The sequence below is a fragment of the Sapajus apella genome, unplaced genomic scaffold (genome assembly GCF_009761245.1).
Source record: "Sapajus apella isolate SASKATOON/1434 unplaced genomic scaffold, GSC_monkey_1.0 scaffold71, whole genome shotgun sequence".
Taxonomy (NCBI): Eukaryota; Metazoa; Chordata; class Mammalia; order Primates; family Cebidae; genus Sapajus; species Sapajus apella.
Window position 1 is genome coordinate 10,645,792 of NW_022437011.1, and position 20,855 is coordinate 10,666,646.

The 20,855-nt window shown below is 36.3% G+C and overlaps 2 protein-coding genes across 10 annotated transcripts in view; both read left to right on the forward strand.

Annotated features, from left to right (window-relative positions):
• The window catches only part of LOC116531589 (protocadherin alpha-2-like), a 167,406-nt gene that overhangs the window by 65,540 nt on the left and 81,011 nt on the right, over positions 1–20,855 (forward strand).
• The window catches only part of LOC116531585 (protocadherin alpha-C2), a 191,498-nt gene that overhangs the window by 59,409 nt on the left and 111,234 nt on the right, over positions 1–20,855 (forward strand). Inside the window, exon 1 of one of the 9 annotated variants that reach the window (XM_032250480.1) lies at positions 2,044–5,444. The exons of the other annotated variants lie outside the window; for them this stretch is intronic. Coding sequence (XP_032106371.1) covers positions 3,051–5,444 — 2,394 coding nt within the window. The 5' untranslated portion in view covers positions 2,044–3,050. Of the gene's footprint in view, positions 1–2,043; positions 5,445–20,855 lie in introns of those variants that run through there. 9 annotated transcript variants of the gene reach the window in all.

The following is a 20,855-nucleotide window of genomic DNA, read 5'->3' on the forward strand; positions in this document are numbered from 1 at the left end:
TCAGAAGAGATTATTGACATGCATTTTGGGAATACTCATTTAGGGAAAAAATAAATTCATGAAAGAATAAAATTGCCAAGGCAGACACTGAAAAATGAAAAGCAACGTGTTCAGGTACTTAGGCAGGTAAGTTTGTCACTTCCTATGGCTGCCATAACAAATGACCACAAACTTGGCACTATAAAACAACAACAACAAAATTATTCTCTTACAGTGTTGGAGACCAGAAGTCCAAGTCAAGGTGTGGTCAGGGTTGTACTCTTTCTGGAGGCCCCAGGGAAGAAACTGGTTTCTGTTTCTTCCAGCCAGTTTCTGATGGCTGCTGGTGTTCCTTGGCTTGTGGTGGCACCACTGCAATCTCAGCCTTCTCGGCCTTCATGATCACATTGCCCCCTCCTCTCCATGTCTCTTTCTAGGTGTTGGTTTTACAAAGGTACATGTGACTGTATTTAGGACCCATCTGGATAATTCAGGATAAACTCCTTTCAAGATCCTCAACTTAATCACATCATTCATCACATAAAGTAAAATCCGCAGGTTCCAGGGATTAAGATGTGGGCATAACTTTTTGGGAACCGACATTCAACCTATTATGGTAGGCTTAAAATCATAGGAGGAAATACAACAGGAATCTGAAAACTCAAAGTGCATTATATAAAGTATATGTTAGAAGTTAAGGGTGAAGGGAAAAGATAAACAGAATAGGTTTTCCCACCAGAAGTAGAATGTTAAAATTTTTGTGTGTGTGTGTACATATTTTAGTTAAAGATGTTTGAATATCTTCATAGTGTGAGGGAAAGAAACAAGTAAAAAATAAGATACTAAAAATAAGACAGGCAGCAGGAGAATTTAGATGAAAACTATGAAAGAGAGAATAGAAAATAATTTTTAAGAGCATATGGTTGACCTTAAAAGTAGCAACAGTTTTTCCTTAGATCTAGTAGAGAATTAAAACAAATACTATAAGGAAAAAATGATGACGTAAGAAGAGAGCTATTGAATTTCTGTTTGTTGACATCTCTCAATGTATGAATCATCTGAAAGTGAACTGATGGTATGAGGTTGAGAACTTGAGAAGAGAGGGAATAGAATATGGAAGAATCTCTTTAAGCAAGAGGGAGGAATTAATTATGAATTCACTTGAAAGCCTAATTGAGGTAAAGGTGAGAGTAAACTTTAAGACAATATAATCATCATGGCTAAGTGACTAATTTATATTGAGCAGCTTAATAGGAAGAATAGAGAAAATGGATTGTTAGGGTAACTGTGTTGGAGACTAAAAAGAATGTTAGAGGAGTAATATAAATAGGTGAATGATTCTAGGGTGTCTGGAAGGGCATATTTTAAATGGTTGACTATGTAGTCTAATTATGTGAACAGGTAAATAAAGAAACGTAGGCCTGGTAGAAAGAATTAGAAAGAGTCAAGGAACAATATCCATTATAAGAGGAATACTATGTTAGTAAAAGTAATGGAGCAGGAGAGGATGATGAGGGCAAGTAAATACCAAATACTCTGCCTAAATTTTCAGAGGAAAGCAGAGTTATGGAAATAAACCCAACAGTCATTTCCTATAGCACTGTGTACACAACAGGTAAGATAATTATTGGAGCTATGATATATTTTTCATTACACGATTTGGCCTGGGACTTTGTGGCTTGGTAGAGATAGTTATAACAGTATATAAAAGTAAGATCCTCTTCCTCTCTTCTTTGCTAAAGATATATTAACATCTTGGCCGGGCGTGGTGGCTCACGCCTATAATCCCAGCACTTTGGGAGGCCGAGATGGGTGGATTACGAGGTCAAGAGATCGAGACCATCCTGGTCAACATGGTGAAACCCCATCTCTACTAAAAATACAAAAATTAGCTGGGCATGGTGGCGCACGCCTGTAGTCCCAGCTGCTTGGGAGGCTGAGGCAGAAGAATTGCTTGAACCCAGGAGACAGAGGTTGCGGTCAGCCAAGATCATGCCATTGCACTCCAGCCTGGGTAACAAGAGCGAAACTCCGTCTCAAAGAAAAAAAAAAAAAAGATATATTAACATCTTTGTCTAACTTGTTTTTTGAAAAATTAGAGGCAATTTAAATGATGGTAAGGCTTTACTCAGTGATGATGAAGTAAGATGGAGAGAGAAAATGGAAAGTTTAACCAACTGGTAGTAATTTGAATTCTATTAAATAAATAGGATACTAGTTCCAGGCATATTTTATAAAAACAGAATCCAAAGCTTTAAAGCATTGTTGTATCTAAATGGTCTAAATTATTGTGTTTATGCACATACATACACTCACATATGAAATCACACACATTTACTGAACACTTTCTTTTGAATATAAGTATTTTATCCACATCTCAAGTCATATTGAGGGAAATTTACAAATATAGTGTATTTATTTAAAAGCTGATATATCACTTACCAATGTTTTTTTACCTTCACCCATGTTATTCTTATGTGATTATTACGTTTCTTTTTGGAATCAATGGCTGTTGTGTGAGGAGGTCTTGAAAAATATCACAGGAAGAGGACAGTCCCACAAAAACCTACACGATTATGCAGAACTAGAGATCGATTGTTCCAAAACAAATGTCGAATATTCTCCATCTTTTAAAATTCTGCATGGAAGTCTTATACATGGAAAAATAAATTTGTGGCAAGATGAAATTCATCGACCAATTGTCAGCTAATATCCAATACTGAGCAGAAAGGAGTGATTTACTGTTTCTGGGAAGGTAAGCGCTTAATCATCAATGACGTATTTGCAGTGAAAATGTCAGGAAATGCAATGGAAAAAATCCCACATCACTGGAAAATATGAAGATTGAGTCATTTTTACACTTACACATTCATGCGCATGGTGTCGCTCTTCACTGAGAACGTTTCCGCGAAGAGCCGCAGTTTCTTCCTTCTTGCAGAAAATTTACCAGAAAGCGGAATACCTCTAGCAAATCCTCTCGCACTGGGAAGCTACAAAAATTGGGCCTTGATAGGCAGTTTAAGATAAGGTATTATATATTGCAGATATTTCTGAGGTTTTTGTAGTGTAACATGCTGTTTTCCAGGCAAGGAGGCCCAAGACCGCGGCAACTACTGCTCTGGCTTCTGCTTCTCGCAGCCTGGGAGACCGGTAGTGGTCAGCTTCACTACTCCGTCCTCGAGGAGGCCAAACACGGCACCTTCGTGGGCCGCATCGCTCAGGACCTGGGGCTGGAGCTGGCGGAGCTGGTGCCGCGCCTGTTCCGGGTGGCGTCCAAAACACACAGGGACCTTCTGGAGGTAAATCTGCAGAATGGCATTTTGTTTGTGAATTCTCGGATCGACCGCGAGGAGCTGTGCGGGCGGAGCGCGGAGTGCAGCATCCACCTGGAGGTGATCGTGGACAGGCCGCTGCAGGTTTTCCATGTGGACGTGGAGGTGAGGGACATTAACGATAACCCGCCCATGTTCCCTGAAAGCAAGAAACGAATAATCATTGCAGAATCTAGACCTTCGGAAACTCGATTTCCGCTAGATGGCGCATCCGATGCAGATATTGGTGTAAACTCGGCATTGACCTACCGACTGGATCCCAACGATTATTTCGCTTTGGAAGCACAAAATAGTCGTGAGCAAATGTCTTCATTATCACTTGTACTGAGGAAAACATTGGACAGAGAGGAAATTCAGGAGCATAGTTTATTACTGACAGCCAATGATGGAGGTAAACCCGAGCTTACTGGCACAGTTCAGCTGCTCATCACAATTCTGGACGTGAATGACAATGCCCCGAAATTTTACCAATCCGTTTATAAAGTGACAGTGTTGGAGAACGCATTCAATGGAACATTAGTGATCAAGCTAAATGCCACAGATCCTGATGAAGGTACAAATGGAGATATAGTCTACTCGTTTAGAAGGCCTGTATCGCCTGCAGTGCTATATGCATTTACCATAAATCCCAACAATGGAGAAATCAGGACAAAAGGCAAACTAGATTTTGAAGAAAAGAAATTGTATGAAATATCCGTGGAGGCAGTTGACAAAGGAAATATTCCGATGGCGGGTCATTGTACCCTTTTGGTGGAAGTACTAGATGTAAATGATAACGCCCCAGAGGTTACTATCACTTCTTTGTCACTCCCCATCAGAGAAGACACTTCACCTAGCGCCATCATTGCCCTGATCAGTGTGTCCGATCGTGACTCTGGCTCAAACGGACAGGTCACCTGCACCCTGACGCCGCACGTCCCTTTCAAGCTGGTGTCCACCTACAAGAATTACTACTCGTTGGTGCTGGACAGCCCCCTGGACCGCGAGACCGTGTCTGCCTATGAGCTGGTGGTGACTGCGCGGGACGGGGGCTCCCCTTCGCTGTGGGCCACGGCCAGCGTGTCCGTGGAGGTGGCCGACGTGAACGACAACGCGCCGACGTTCGCGCAGCCCGAGTACACGGTGTTCTTGAAGGAGAACAACCCGCCGGGCTGCCACATCTTCACTGTGTCTGCGCGGGATGCAGACGCGCAGGAGAACGCGCTGGTGTCCTACTCTTTGGTGGACAGGAGGGTAGGCGATCGCGCGCTGTCGAGCTACGTGTCGGTGCACGCAGAGAGCGGCAAGGTGTACGCGCTGCAGCCCCTGGACCACGAGGAGCTGAAGCTGCTGCAATTCCAGGTGAGCGCGCACGACGCGGGCGTGCCGCCTCTGGGCAGTAACGTGACACTGCAGGTGTTCGTGCTGGACGAAAACGATAACGCGCCGGCGCTGCTGACTCCCCGAGCTGGCGGCGCTGGAGGCACAGTGAGCGAGCTGGTGCCGCGGTCGGTGGGTGCCGGCCATGTGGTGGCTAAGGTGCGAGCGGTGGACGCCGACTCCGGCTACAATGCTTGGCTTTCATATGAATTGCAGCCGGCTACGGTCGGCGCGCGCATCCCGTTCCGCGTGGGGCTGTACACGGGCGAGATCAGCACAACGCGCACTCTGGACGAAATAGACGCGCCACGCCACCGCCTTCTGGTGCTGGTGAAGGACCATGGTGAGCCCGCGCTGACAGCCACAGCCACGTTGCTGGTGTCGCTGCTGGAGAGCGGCCAAGCGCCAAAGGCGTTGTCGAGGGCGTTGGCAGGCGCTGTGGGTCCAGAAGCTGCGCTGGTGGATGTCAACGTGTACTTGATCATCGCCATCTGCGCGGTGTCCAGCCTATTGGTGCTCACGCTGCTGCTGTACACGGCGCTGAGGTGCTCGGCGCCGCCCACCGACGGCGCTTGCGCGCCGGTCAAGTCCACTCTGGTGTGTTCCAGCGCTATAGGGAGTTGGTCGTACTCGCAGCAGAGGCGACAGAGGGTGTGCTCTGAGGAGGGCCCTCCCAAGACAGACCTTATGGCCTTCAGTCCCAGCCTTCCTCCTTGTCTGGGTCCTGCAGAGGGAACAGATCAGAGGGAGGAGGACTCAGAATGTTTGAAAGAGGTAAGCTTATATTTCTAAAAATTGTCTTAGTAACGCTTTAGCCTTCCTTGCAGTTGTTTAAGTCATCTTCCCTGCCAATTTCAAATTATTCTTTAGTTTAATTATTTTAATTTTGCTAGTCGTTATCGAATTTAAAAACTCTGCTAGGGACATGTGTTGAATTATTCTTAACTCAGAAACCATAATGAAGTGTGCAAAACAAGAATATTTTGTTTTTGTTGTATTCTTAATAGTTCTAAGTATTTATTGTGCAATTGAGCATTTACAAAAAATTCTCACGTTGTGAGAACTTAAACATTTAGAAAATGTTTGTTTTAATGAGGGTATTTATAATCTTAAATTTAAAAATTTTAATGTATACATATATGCACACATATATTATTTTAAAGAGATCCATAACTTTTCATATAAATGTCTTTTTTACAGTGCACCTTCCTTCCTTCCTTCCTTCCTTTCTTTCTTTACCTTTTTTGATTGGTCTCTACTTTTTTGTCCTCTAGGCACATCAGTGTTCCCCTCTCATGTATCCCATGCAAAATATCTTGTGATACTTTTTTCAATTTTTTATTTGCACTCAGATCATTGCTGATTCATATATATATACCTATACACATGCATATGTATATGTACCTAGTAGGTTTTTTTTATTGTTTCTTTTCCAAAGTTTGCAGAGATTTCCAAAATGTTTGGTGACAGAGAGTACTTTTTGGCAGTCCCTGCAAATCTAATGCTTTTAATAGCTGTGTAGTATTCCATAGTGTAAGTGTGCAATTATATATTATTTACCTAATGATGGGTAATCACAATGTGTCAAGTGTTCTGTTATCTTTATGAACCATGCTGTACTATCATTTCACGTATTTCCTAAAATATTGGTGTAATTTCTATGGAATTGATAATCAGATGTAGAATTGAAGTATCAAAACTATTAATAATTTTAATTATAAACTATGTAGCTGGATTGCCTTCCAAGTATTTTGGAACCAACCAGTTATGAGCACTCTTTCTATCTTAAGAAGCAGTAGTGGTTTTACTATCTGCCAATGTGATCTCTATGAAATGACATCTCATTGTTACTTTAATTTTAAATTCCTATATAGCGTTAGTGAATTTGAGCATATCATCATATGTATTTTGGTGATTTGTATTTGATCTTCTTTGATTTATCCATTAAATTATTTGCCTATTTTTCTATTGAAAAAAATTTATTTTAGTTTCAATTTGAAAAAGTTCTCTGTACCATATAGATATTAATTGTTTATTTTTTGACATTTTAAATTAAATTTTTTGTTTTGAGATAATTCTAGATTCACATGTGGTTGAAGAAATAGTAAAGAGAGATGCTACGTATTCTTCACTAAGTTTTCCCCAGTAGTAACATGTTACAAAAACGTAACACCATATCACAACCCGGATATTGACATTGAGACAGTAAAGATGTAACATAGTTCCATAACAACCAGATTCCTGCTAATCACCTTTTTATAGCCACACCTGCTTTTCTCTGTACTGACAACCAGTAATTTCTCCATTTCTCTAATTTTGTTACTTTTACTTCAGAAATAAATATATAAATAAAAGTATCTCTATAGATGAATTTTTTAAATTATTTATTTGTTTAATTATACTTCACGTTCTGGGATACATGTGGAGAATGTGCAGGTTTGTTACATAGGTGTACATGTGCTGTGTTGTGTTTATCTATTATCTGCATCACAAATATGTTTTCCTCCTGTGTTATGTCCATTCATTTGTTTGTACTATATTTTGTCATATATAAATGCTTTACAAATGTATGAATTAAAATATATCTTTTTCCTTTTATGGATTTTAAGGTCTGTATATTTAGTTAGAAAGGTCTTCCCAAATCCTACATTGAACATTAATTAATTAAATGCATTTAATAAATACTTATTGAGTGTTCTCTATGTGCCAGGCATGTCCTATACATTAGACATTTAGCAATGAAGTTTATTATTATGTGGATTTATGATTTTTATCAAATTCAGGAAAAAAATAAGCCATATTTCTTTTAATAATTTTTTCATCCCTTCCATCCTTCTGGGACACCAGATACACACGTTAGAGTGTTTGATACTGTCCCACAGGTCAATGAAGCGTTCTTCATTTTTGTTCATTTTTTCTTTCTCTGTGCCTCATTTTGAATATCTTTTATTGACACATTTTTCAAGTTCACTAATCTTTGCTTTTGCAGTATCATATCTTTAATCCTAAACAGTTGATTTTTCATTTCAGAGATCATATTTATTTCTGATCTGTATAAATTTTTTTGTCTCTTTTAAAATTTACTTTACATATCTCCAGAGAATATTCATCTTTTTATCTATATGCTTGAGCATATTAGTATATGTCTAATAGATGTTTTGAGTTTCTTGTCTGATAATTTTAACACTTTTGTTCTTAGTTTGCTTCTTTTTATTGATCTATCTTCTTGAATGGACGTATCTTTTTGCTGTTTTGCATGACTAGTCATCTTTGATAAAATGCTGGACATTGTGAATTTTACATTGTCAAATGCTGGATTGTGTGTGTGTATGTGCATATGTGTGTGTGTTTCTTTAAAGCAGTGGTTTTCAGTAAGAAACAGTTTTGTCCCCTCTACCTGCACCCAGGGGATAATTTGGCAATGCCTGCATACATTTTTGGTTGTTAGAGCTAGGAAATTGCTACTGGCATCTAATGATGGAGCTCTGAGATGCTGCTAAACACCATCCAATTGCTGCCAAACATCCTACAGTGCACAGGACAGCCCCCCAACAATAAGAAATTAGTCAGCTCAATATGTCAGTAGTGCTGCTGTTGAAAAACTGCTTTAAAGTGTCTTGGAGTTAGTTCTGACATGAAATTAAGTTGCTATGTATCAATTTATTCCTTTAAAGGTTTCATTTTAAGATTTGTTAGTGCCCATACAGAACAGCTTTTAGTTTAGGATGAATTTGACCTTTTATTACAGCAATACTCTCCTGAGGACACGACCTAATGCCCTGTGCATTAAGAGGTCTCTCTTCTTGGCTTGGTAGGAATGTGAAATATTCCCAGCCCTTTGAGAGCTCTAGGAATTATTCTACCCACTCTTTTTGATTTCAAAAGGATAGCTTGATCTGGGGAGTTTGAGGCTGCAGTGAGCTATGATCACATCACTGCACTCCAGCCTGGGTGACAGAGTGAGATCATGTCTCAAAACAGAAATTAAAAATGAAAACATTAGAATTGAGGTTGAATGTTATCCAATATTTTATCTGCATCTTTTGAGGGAGGTATAAAATTTTTCTTTGGCAATGTTAATGTGTTCAATTTATGATTTATGATTTTCTTATGGCAAATTAACCTCATTGCTTGGATAAATATAATTTGATTATAGTTTATAATCCTTTTTATATACTACTTACTTTGTTAAATTTTCAAAAAGATTTTTGCATCTTTATTCCAGGTGATACTGATATGTCCTTGTTTTTCTTCCTAATTTCTTCTTTGTTAAGTATTCAAGTTATAAATAAGAATCTAGCATAACTTGAATACTTAAGAAGAATGATCTTTGAAAACTTACAATTTTCTATTTTCTGTAAAAGTTTGTATAATTTTTGAATTAATTCTTATTTGATTGGAGAACTCACTGTTGAAGTTATCTGCATCAGGATTTTGATTGGTGGTAATATTTCTGATTACTGACTTAATTTTAATAGTAAAAGGACCGTTGAGAGTTTAATTTACTCTTGAGTCAGTTATGTAAATAATATTTTTTCAGGTATTCTTAATCAAAATTCTCAGTTATATGCTCACACTTTCTGCAGAATCTGTAGTGATATTTTCTATTCTTGATATTATTTTTGTCTCTTTTTCTCAATAAATGGCACAAGAGGTTGTCATATTATCAGTTCTTTTAAAGAATCCACTTTTTAGCTTTGTTGAACCTGTTTTTGTATGTTTATTTAAAAGAATATTAATTGTGTAAACAAAATAATAATCTCTTATGGTGTTTAAAATGTGACAAAATAGCATATGACTCAAGAGGAATTGAAATGAGTTAACATTTTTAAGATTTTTGCATTACACAAGAGGAGAAAAGTTAATTTCTGCTCTCAGTTTTATTTCTCTCATTGACTTTATTTTCTTTTTCTTTTCCTTTTTTGTTTTTGAGACAGAGTTTTTGGTGTGTCTACCCCAGTCTGGAGTGTAGTGGTGCAACCTCCAGCTCACTGCAACCTCCGCCTCTGAAATTCAAGCTATTCTCCTGCCTCAGCCTCCCAAGTAGCTAGGACTACAGGCTCACATCATCACATCTGGCTAATTTTTGTATTTTTAGTAGAAACGGGGTTTTTCCATGTTGCCCAGGCTGATCTCAAACTGTTGGCTTCAAGTAATCGCCTGCCTTGGCCTCCCAAAGTGTTGGATTACAGGAGTGAGCTGCCATGCCTGGCCAACTTTCTTTTGTTTATTTTAGCATCTTTCTATAACCTCTTGAAATGAATGCTTAGGTCATTACTCTTTAGCTCTTCTTTTCTACTATACGCATTAAAGTAATCCATTTCTATATAATGTTTTCATTGCATCCCATCAGTATTTACATGTAGCATTTCCGCTATCCTTCGCTTCTAAGTATTTATAATTTGTCATATTTTTAAAAAATTTGACCCATTGGTATGTTTATTAACTTTTAAGCATATAACTATGTTCCAATTACCTTTTTTTAAAAAATTAAAATTCAGTGTGCTTGGAGGATATGCAATCTCAATCTTTCTAATTTGTGGGAACTTGCTTGGTGGCATAACATACAGTTGGTTCTTGTGGACATTCTATGTGTGCTTGAATACAATTGTGTATGATGCATTACTGGGTGCAGGGTTAACTTGCTTAGTAATGTTATTAAAACCTATACTGAAACCATTATAAAAAGCTGTCTAATCTATCAATTATTGACATAGATGTGTTAAAATTTTCTACCATAAATGTATATTTGTTTAGATATTAGAATTCAGTTTCTGCTTTATTTATTTTGAAGTTGTATTATTAGGTGCATACAAATTTAGAATTAGTATATCTTTTTAGTAAATTAAACATTTCACTCTTATGAATTTACTTCAGAATTCTGTTTTCTGATTTTTGTTTTTGCTTTGAAGTACTTTTTATATTAATTATGCTGATTCATTTCCCTTCTTTTTATTTGTGTTTGTAGGAGATGTCCTCTTTCCAACCTTTCATTTTAAACTTTTTAGTAAAGTGGGCATATTAAAGATGCCCACAAATTCTTTGCTACTGTCTCATTGAGTAGCAGAGTCTAATTTTTTTCTTTCCTTGGACTTTGACTAGTCTTAATGTTGGAAGTAACATTCTGTGATTTGTGAAGTCAGATCATAAGAAGTCTGACAGTCTGCTTTGGTCTCTGAGAATATTTGTTTTGGGGGAAGTCTGTTACCATGTAAGAATTCTGACTACCTTGAGATTGTTACACTGTGAAAAGCTCAGGCTGGACTTGTAAGAAGCCAAATGGATAGAAAAATTATTAACCGGTCTCCAGCTTTCTTAGCTTTCCAAGTTTTGGTGCCAGAAAAATGTAGAAGGCTTCAAATGACTGTAATGTGCTGGAGCTGGCTCTTGTACTGGCTTATGAGAGCTAATTATGCAAATTTATTCCCAACTCTGTATTCAATGATGTCAGTTTGGTAGCTTGAAATTGGCCATGGTAGGAGTGTTTCTGCCACGGAAATAAGAGTGTTTCTGCCACGGAAATAGGCAAATGCTACAAAACAGAGTGTTTTATTTCTCCTTTTTTTCCCCAGAGAGCTAGTTGTTAAGCATTAACCAGTACACTACTGCACCTGATTGCAAACAAGAACCACCCAGCCGAGTAAGAACCAAGAGAGGTAATAGTAAGTTGTTTTGAGATATTAGGTAGTTGGAATGGTTTACTGTATAGCAATGGATAACTTGAACAAGTACTCTTTCTTAGGTAATCTTTAAATTTTAACTTGTGTATTTATTTCATTTATATTTACAGTACCAAGTGATTTCTTTAGGCACAAATCTTTCAATTTTTTGTGTATTATTTTTGTCTCACTATTTCTGTGACTCTATTTCCTTCCTTTTTGATCTTCTTTTGAAATGACTGAGTACTTTTTATTGTCCCATTTCCTTTTGTATTATTTGGAAGCCCTTTTTCAAATAGCTAGCAACCCTACAAAGTTAAGCATGTATCCTTAATACACAGAAATCAAAAGTTAATTGAAACCCCTTCTCCTTCTGGGCAATGCAGGGACCTTCCCTTTTTAAATCATTTTAATCCTTCTTGACTTATATACTATTTTTGTCATGCTTTAAAGATATTTTAAAACCCCATAAAATATTAGTATTATTTTTTACAATCAACATTGTTTTAAATGTACTTACATATTTTCTAATTTTGTTCCTCTTCCTTACTTCTTGCACCTCTGACCTTTCATCAGGGATTATTGTCTTTCCATGTTAGAATACTTTGAGAGTTTCCTTTAGTCCAAAGCTGCTGGTGAGGAACAATTTCAGGTTTTGTTTTTCTGAAAATGTCTTTATATAATTATTGAAAAACATTTTTTCTAAGGATATAATCTTAGATTGACATTTTTCTCACAGCACATAGTAAATATTATTCCAGTGTCTACTGGCTTCCATTGTTGCTGCTAAGAACTTAACTGTCAATCTAACTGTCATTCCTTTAAAGGTATTCAATTTCTTTTCCTTTAGCTGCTTTTAAGATTTTCTTTGTGTCTGATATTTTGCAGTTTTACTATGACACCTTTGTAATCATCCTGTTCTGGATTCATTAGAATTTAGATTTTTCGTTTTGCCAGTCTCTCTCAAACACTGTTCAGATTTTTTTTTTTGTTTAAAAAATTTTAATTTTTATGTTTCCATAAGTTATTGGGGTACAGGTGGTATTTGATTACATGAGTACATTCTTTAGTGGTAATTTGTGAGATTTAGGTGCACCTATCACCTGAGCAGTATACATTGTACCATATTTGCAATCTTTTATCCCTTGCCCCCCCACACTGTTGTCCTCGAGTCCCCAAAGTCCAGTGTATAAGATTTTTGAATTTGTGAATTAATGTCTTTACATCATTCTGAGGACATCCTCAGCCATAATGTTCTCCAAAGTTGCTTCTGCTCCATTGTATTTCTATAGTATTATTTTAGTACTCTAATTAAACATACTTTAACATTATTACTCTATCCCATCTATTTCTACCTTTTAACACCTTTTGCTCTTTGGGCTTTATTGCAGATAATTCACCCATCTTAAAAGTTAGTAATTCTCTCTTCTTGCTGTTGTCTGAATTTGTCCACCCAAATTTGTGTGTTGAAAATTTAATCCTTTATACAACAGTGTTGGGAGGTGGGAAATTTTGGGAGATATTTAGATCATGAGGGATTTGCCCTCATGAATCAATTAATGGCATTGTAAAAGAACTTGGTGGAAGGAGCCTGTCCCTCTCTTATGCTTTTGCCTTCTGTCATGTGACGATGCAGCAAGAAGACCTTCACCAGATGCTGGTGCCTTGATCCTGGACTTCCCCCAGCTTCCAGAATTGTGAGAAATAAGTTTCTGTTCTTATAAATTACTCTGTAGCATTCTGTTATAGCAGCACAAATAGTCTAAAATACTTCTATTTGTTCTTTTTCAAATTTATTGTTACTTTGTATAATTTCTTGTTTCCTCTTGAAACTTTCGAGCTTGGCATTTATATCCTGAACACAATAAGCTCATGGTTTTAGCGTCTGTTTCTGATATGTCCAATAACTGTGATCCCCATGGGTCTATTTTTGTGGTGTGCCTTAAAATTGTATATTCATGGTGTTTTGTTTCCTCATAAACCTGGTTCTTTGCTTTTATGCTGGAAGTTGTATTAAATACTTCTGCCTGGAAATAATTTGGGGCTTATAACACTTTCTTTCTCTGGAATGGATTTTAATCGGCCTTTGCCAGGCATCTTGGGGCAATAGTAATCATGGGTAACCTCAATCTATTTCAAACTTACGGTAATTTTAGATAAAACCTCATTATCTAAAATTTACATGTGTTCTTTAAGTATAGTTATTCAATTTCCTAGCCAAACATGAGAGATTGTTTAAGAAGCTTCCCCATGACTTATAGACTCAGGATTCTGACTTTTGTTTCTCTGGCCCTTGGAGATTGTCAAAAGTATATCAATATTTATTCATCTATTTTTTTCCTTATACTTCCAGTTGGTACATAATAATTGTACGTATTTATAGGATACACAGTGATATTTGGTACATGTATACAATGTATAATAATCAAATCAGGGTAATTAGCATATCCATAATCTCAAACATTTATCATTTTTGTATGGTGAACATTTAAAATCCACTCTTTTAGCTTTTTGAAAATATACAAGAAATTATAGTTAACCATAGTCATCCTACAGTGCTACAGAACACCACAACTCATTCCTCCTATCTTGCTATACTTTTGTATCCATTAACCAACCTTTCCCCATCCTCCTTTCCCCCCAACCTTTCCAGCCTCTAATAACCACAATACTACTCCCATGAGCTCAATAAAATTTGGTAGCTCCCATATAAGTGAGAAAATGTATTTATCTTTCTATGCCTGACTTATTTCACTTAACATATGTTCTCCAGGCTCAGCCATACTGCCATGAATGACAGGATTTCATTCTTTTTTATGGCTGGATAATATTCCATTGTGCATATACACATTTTCTTTATCCACTCATCTGTTGATGGATATTAAGGTTGATTCCACATAGTAGCCATTGTGAATAGTGCTGCAGTAAGCATGGGGGGTAACAGGATCACTTTGACATACTGATTTCCTTTTCTTTGAATAAATGCCCAATAGTGGAATTGCTGGATGATATGGTAATTCTCTTTGTAGTTTTTTGAGGAACTTCCATACTGTTTTCCATAGTAACAGTACTAATTTACATTCCCACCGACAGCCTTTATGAGTTTTCTTTTCTCTGCATCCTTACCAGCATTTGTTACTTTTTGCTTTTTACTAATAGCCATTTTAACTGCAGTGAGATGATATCTCTTTGTGGTTTGATTTGCATTTCTCTGATGACTGGCAATGTTGAACATATTTTCGTACTCCTCTTGGTCATCTGTATGTCTTCTTTTGTGGAATGTTTAGTTCCTTTGCCTAGTTTTTAATCGGATTACTATTATTGTTGTTGTGGTCATTGCTGTTTTGCTGTTGAGTTGCATTCCTTGGGTATTCTGTGCTAGTCCCTTGTTGTATGAATACTTTACAAATATTTTCTGCCATTTTACAGGTTTTTCCTTCACTCTTAATTGTTTCCTTTGCTGTGCAAAAGCTTTTTAGTTTAATAGAATCTCATTTGTTTTTTGTTTTAGTTGCCTGTGCTTTTGAAGTCTTGGCCATAAAATCTGTGCCTAGACCAATGTCCTGAAGTGTTTCTCCTTCATTTTCTTCTAGTGGTTTTATGGTTTTTGTCTTACATTTAAGTCTTTATTTTGCATTGATTTTTGTATATGATGAGAGTTAGGGGTCTAGTTTCATTTTTCTGAATATGAATATTCAGTTTCCCAAGCCCTGCTTTTTGAAAAGACTGTCCTCTCCCCATTGTGTATTCTTGGCACCTTTGTTGAAAATCAGTTGGCTATAAATACGTGGATTTACTTTTTTATTTTTATTCTGTTTCATTGGTCTATGTGTCTGTTTTTATACCAACATTATGCTGCTTTGGTTACTAAAACTTTATAGTATATTTTGAAGTCAGGTAGTGTAATGCCTCCAGGTTTGTTCTTTTTGCTCAGTATTGCTTTGGTTATTCAGGATCTTTTGTGGTTCCATATGAATTTTAGAATGGTTTTCTCTACTTCTGTGAATAATGCTACTGGTATTTTTATACCAGGAGTATTGTATTGAATATGTAAATTGCTTTGGATAGTATGATCATTTTAACAATATTAAGTCTTCCAATTCATGAGCATGAGATATCTTTTTTTTTTATTCTGTCTCCTTCAATTTATTTCATCAGTGTTTTGTTGTCTTCATTGTAGAAACCTTTCACCTCCTTGGTTAAATTTATTCCCAAATATTTTATTTTTAGTAGCCATTGTAAATGGGATTGTTTTCTTAATATATTTTCACTAGTTCATTATTGATATATAAAAACATTACTCATCTTTTTATGTTTATTTTGTATTCTGAAGCTGTTGTTCTCTTTTTGAAGCAGGGTTTCACTCCTGTCACCCAGACTGGAGTGCAGTAGCATGATCATGGCTCACTGTAGCCTTGACTTCCCAGGTTCAACTGATTCTCCCACCTTAGCTTCATGAGTAGCTAGGACTACAGGCATGCACCACCATGCCTGGCAAAGTTTTTTGTATTTTTAGTAGAGACAGAGTTCTGCCAAGTTGCCCAAGCTGGTCTTGAACTCCTGAGTGCAAGTGATCTACCCACCTTGGCTTCTCAAAGTGCTCAGATTAAAGGTGTGGGCCACCATGCCCAGCCCTGAAACTTTACTGAATTCACTTATCAGTTCTAATAGTTTTTTGATGGAGTCTTTTTCTATATACAAGAACATGTTGTCTGTAAGGATGAACAATTTGACTTCTTTTTTTCCAATTTGAATTCCTTTTATTTTTTCTCTTGCTTAATTGCTCTGCCTAGGACTTCTGGAACTATGTTGAATAAAAGTGGTGAAAGCGGGCATCCTTGTCTACTTTCAGTTTTCAGAGAAAAGGTGTTCAGCTTCTTCCCATTCAATATAATGTTAGCTGTGGATTTATCATATGGCCTTTATTATGTTGAGGTATGTTTCTTCTATGCCTAATTTATTGACAGTTTTATCATGAAGGACAAACAGAAACATTATTTTGCATTTATTTCTGATAATAGAATAGTTGAATTTTATAAAATGCTTTTTCTGCATCTATTGAGATGATCATATGGTTTGTTTCCTTCATTATGCTGCTATGATGTGTTGCACTTTTGATTTCTGTATGTTGAACCGTCTTTGCATCCCTGGGATAAGTCCCACTTTATCTTAGTGTACTATCTTTTCGATGTGCTGTTGGATTTGGTTTGCTAACATTTTGTTGAGGATTTTTGCATTTATGTTCATCAGGGATATTGGCATGCAGTTTTCTTTTTTTGTTGTGTCCTTGTCTGGTTTTGGTATCGGTGTAATGCTGGCCTCATAAAATAAGTTAGGGTGAATTCCTTCCTCTTTAATTTTTTGAAATAGTTTGAGAAGAATGGGTGTTGGTTCTTTAACTGGTTGGTGTAATTCAGCAGTACAGCCATCTAGTACTAGGCTTTTCTTTGTGGGAGACTTTTTATTACTAATTCAATCTTAATACTCATTATTGGTCTGTGCAGGATTTCTGTTTCTTCCTGGTTCAATCTTGGTGACTTCTTCATGTCTAAAAAAATTTTTTTTGAGATGGAGTTTCACTCTTATTTCCCAGGGTGGAGTGCAATGGCACGATCTCGGCTCACTGCAACCTCTGCCCCCCAGTTTCAAGTGATTCCCCTGCCTCAGCCTCCAGAGTAGCTGGGATTACAGGTGTGTGCCACCACACCCAGCTAATTTTGTATTTTTACTAGAGACAGAGTTTCTCCGTGTTGGCCAGGCTTGTCTTGAACTCCTGACCTCAGGTGATCTGCCTGCCCAGGCTCCCAAAGTGCTGGGATTATAGGCATAAGGCACCGCACCCGACCGTGTCTAGGAATTTATACATTTCCTCTATGCTTGCCAACTGTTACTGTGTAGTTGTTTGTAATAGTTTGTAATGATCCTTCGAACTTTTGTGGTATCAGTGTAACGTCTCCTTCTTTGTTTCTGGGTTCATTTGAGTCTTCTCTCCTTTTTTTTCTTGGTTAGTCTACCTAGCAGTTTATTGATTTTGTTTATCTTTTCAAAAACCAACTTTTTGTTTCATTGATCCTTTTAGTTTTGATTTTAGTCTCTACTTAATTTAGTTCTGCTGTGATCTTTATTATTTCATTCCTTTTACTAATTTTTGGTTTGGTGTATTCTTGATTTTCTGGCTCCTTGAGGTGCATCATTAGGTTGTTTATTTGAAATCTTTTTTACTTTTTTGATGTAGGCATTTATTGCCATAAAATTCCCTGTGAGTACTGCTTTTGCTGTATCCCATAGGTTTTGGCATGTTATACTTACATTTTCATTTCTTTCAAGAATTTTTTTAAGATTTCCTCCTTAATTTCTTCATTGATCCAATAGTTATTCAGGAGCTTGTTGTTTAATTTCCATGCGTTTGTACAGTTTCCAAGTTCTTCTTGTTATTGATTTCTACTTTTACTCCACTGTGGTCTGAGAATATATTTGATATAATTTTGATTGTTTAAACCTGTTGAGGCTTATTTTGTGGACTAAAATATTGTCTATCCTGGGGAATGTTTCATGTGGTAATGAGAAGAATGTGCATTCTGAAGCTGTTGGATGAAATGTTCTGAAAATGGTAGGTACATTTGATCTATAGTGCAGATTAAGTCCAATGTTTCTTTGTTGATTTCCTGTCTGCATTATCTGTTCAATGCCAGAAGTGGGATGTTGAAGTACCTAACAAGTATTGTATTGGGGTCAATCTCTCTCTTTAGCACTAATAAAATTTGGTTTATATATCTGGGTGCCCCAGTCCTGAATGCATATATGTTTACAATCATATATTTATTCTCTTGCTAAATTGATCTCTTTATCATCATTTAATGACCTTCTTTGTCTCTTTTTAAGTTTTTTTTTTTTTAACATAAAGCCTATTTTGTCTGATATATGTATAGAAATTTCCACATGCTTTTTGTTTCTATTTGTGTGGAATATTTTTTTCTGTTTCTTCAAGTCCAGTCTATGTGTCTTGACAGATAACATGAGTTTCTTGTAGCCAGAATATCCTTGAGTCTTGTTTTTTGTATTCATTCATCCTATTTATTTTAATTGGGGTGTTTAGCCTGTTTACATTCAAGGTTGTTCTTGATAGGTGATGGGTTACTCCTGTTATTTTGTTAACTGTTTTCTGATTATGTTGTATATCCTTTGTTCCTCTTTTATTGTTTACCTTTATAATTTAGTGGTGTTTTTTAGTGATAACTTTTAATTCCTTTCTCTTTCTTTGTGTATTTGCTCTACCAGTGAGTGTTATACTTTCATGCATTTTCATGGTGGTAGATACCATTCATTAAGCCTTCAGATGACTCTTATAGGACTCTTGGCTGGGCACAGTGGCTCATGCCTGTAATTCCAGCACTTAAGGAGGCAGAGGCAGGAAGTCTGCTTGAGCCCAGGAGTTCAAGACCAGCCTGGGCAACATAGCAAGACCCTGTTCTTCACAAAAACAAAAAAACCCTAAACAGGTGTATGACTCCTTTAAGTATTTCTTGTGGGACTTGTCTAGTGTTGATGTACTTCCTCAGTTTTTGCTTGTTTGGGAAATACTTTATTTCTCCATTGTTTCTGAAGTATAGCTTTGCTGGGTATAGTATTTCTGGCTGATAGTTTAAAAAAATTTCAGCACTTTGGATATATCATCTCATTCTATCCTAGTCTGTAAAGTTTCTCTGAGAAATCTGCTGTTAGTCTAATGGGAATTTTCTTATATGTGACTTGTCACTTTTCTTTTACTGTTTTTAGAATTCTCTTCTTGTCTTGAGTCTGGTACCTTAGACTACTCAGCCATCCTGACTCCTTACCTCTTATATAGAAACAACCCAGGTCCAAAGTGGGTAGAAAGTTACTTTGCCTTTTGAATTTGTGATCTTTTTCAGAATCTCTACCTGTTAATTCTCCATGACTTTATTAGTCATTGGATACCTTCGCATTTTAAAGTATCTTCAATGGTATGGTTGGTTCAAATGACCAGTTCTGCATACTGGTAATATAAGTCCTCTGTTGAATTGATTTTTAAATACTTTTATTTTATTCCAGTATCTTCTGGCTCCTGGTGTTCAGGTGAGAAGTTTCAAATAACTTGAAATAATGCCCCTTTATATAATTAGCCCTGATTTTGACTTTCTTTCCATAGTTATATGTTTTTTTCTATGCTATTATATTCTCATTTTAAAGATGTTGAATGATAATGTAATTTTATTTTCTTAACAAGTGGTAGTTTATTTACAAGTATTTTTAAAGTTTATTTTCCTGGAAAGTTTTCTTAAATTATAGATTTTAGTATTTCTTCTGTTTTATTATTTCAGATTTCTCTTCAATGACTCCAATTATATTTGTATTAGATATCCTTTGCTTTTTTTTTGTAGCTAACACTTCTAAATCCTATCTAGCTCATTTTTAAAAAGAATTGTACTTTTTTCTCTTGTTTCTGTCTTCTGTTTGTTTTTAGACATTATCCATGGTGTTTATTTGCTGTTGTATGCCTTCTGGTTTAGTGTTTACTTCTGAAAAAACTATTTTGCTTTTATTTCTAATATTTTACTGAGTTTTCTCAGTCTGATTTTTTTCTCCAATCATGTCATTACTGAGTCTCTCTAATTCTGATTTGTGTATTCTTGCATAGCTTTTTATTATTTTCTAAAATTGTTTAAGTTGTTTTCAAATATTATGTAGCAATTTGTGGAATGTTCTTTTTTTGTGTGTATTTATTTCCTTTAGTGTAATTATTTTTCCCCTCCTTTAAAAAATTTTTGTATCAGATTTGCTCATAATTGTTTCCTTATGATCATGTTTTATGAAAAGTGCTTCCCCATGTTTTTAGAAGAAACAGACCAGGATAATTTTCCTATCTTTGTTTCTCTATAGATTTCTGTTCAACTATTGTCATGAAATGATAAAAATATCGTTTTTAATATCTTACTTTGTGATACCCTTTACCCCTTTTACTCGGACCTTTTTCCTTTGTTTAATTGTCCCCCATCCCCGCTTTTTTGCTTTGTTTGGACTCCCTTCCTAATAGTTCCTCCTCAGTATAGGGCTTTTTGCTACAAGAAGACATTTGTTAGTTGAAAAGTTATTAGGGCTAAGACAGGTTTAGCATAGTCCAAACTATTTGTAGTCCCTCCCTCTAACTTTTGAATTAGGACCTTCGATTTTCCCATTTCCACCCATGACTATTGTTCTCAAATTGTTTTATTATGCATTCCAGTGAGTACTTGTTGATACTATTTGAGTTTTCCAATTCTCAACACCATCAAAAGCCCCATAACCTTTTGGTTCCTCCTGAGCCTCTTTTCATGTGCTTATTGGTCATTTCGATATCCTCTTTAGAGAAATACCTATTCAGATCTTTTGCCCAATTTCTAGTTGGTTATTTGTTTTTTTGATTGTTGAGTTGTGAGAGATCTTTATATATTCTAGATGCAATTAATTAGATATAGGATTTGCAAATATTTTCTCATTGAGGGTATTGTCTTTTCACATTCTTTTTAAG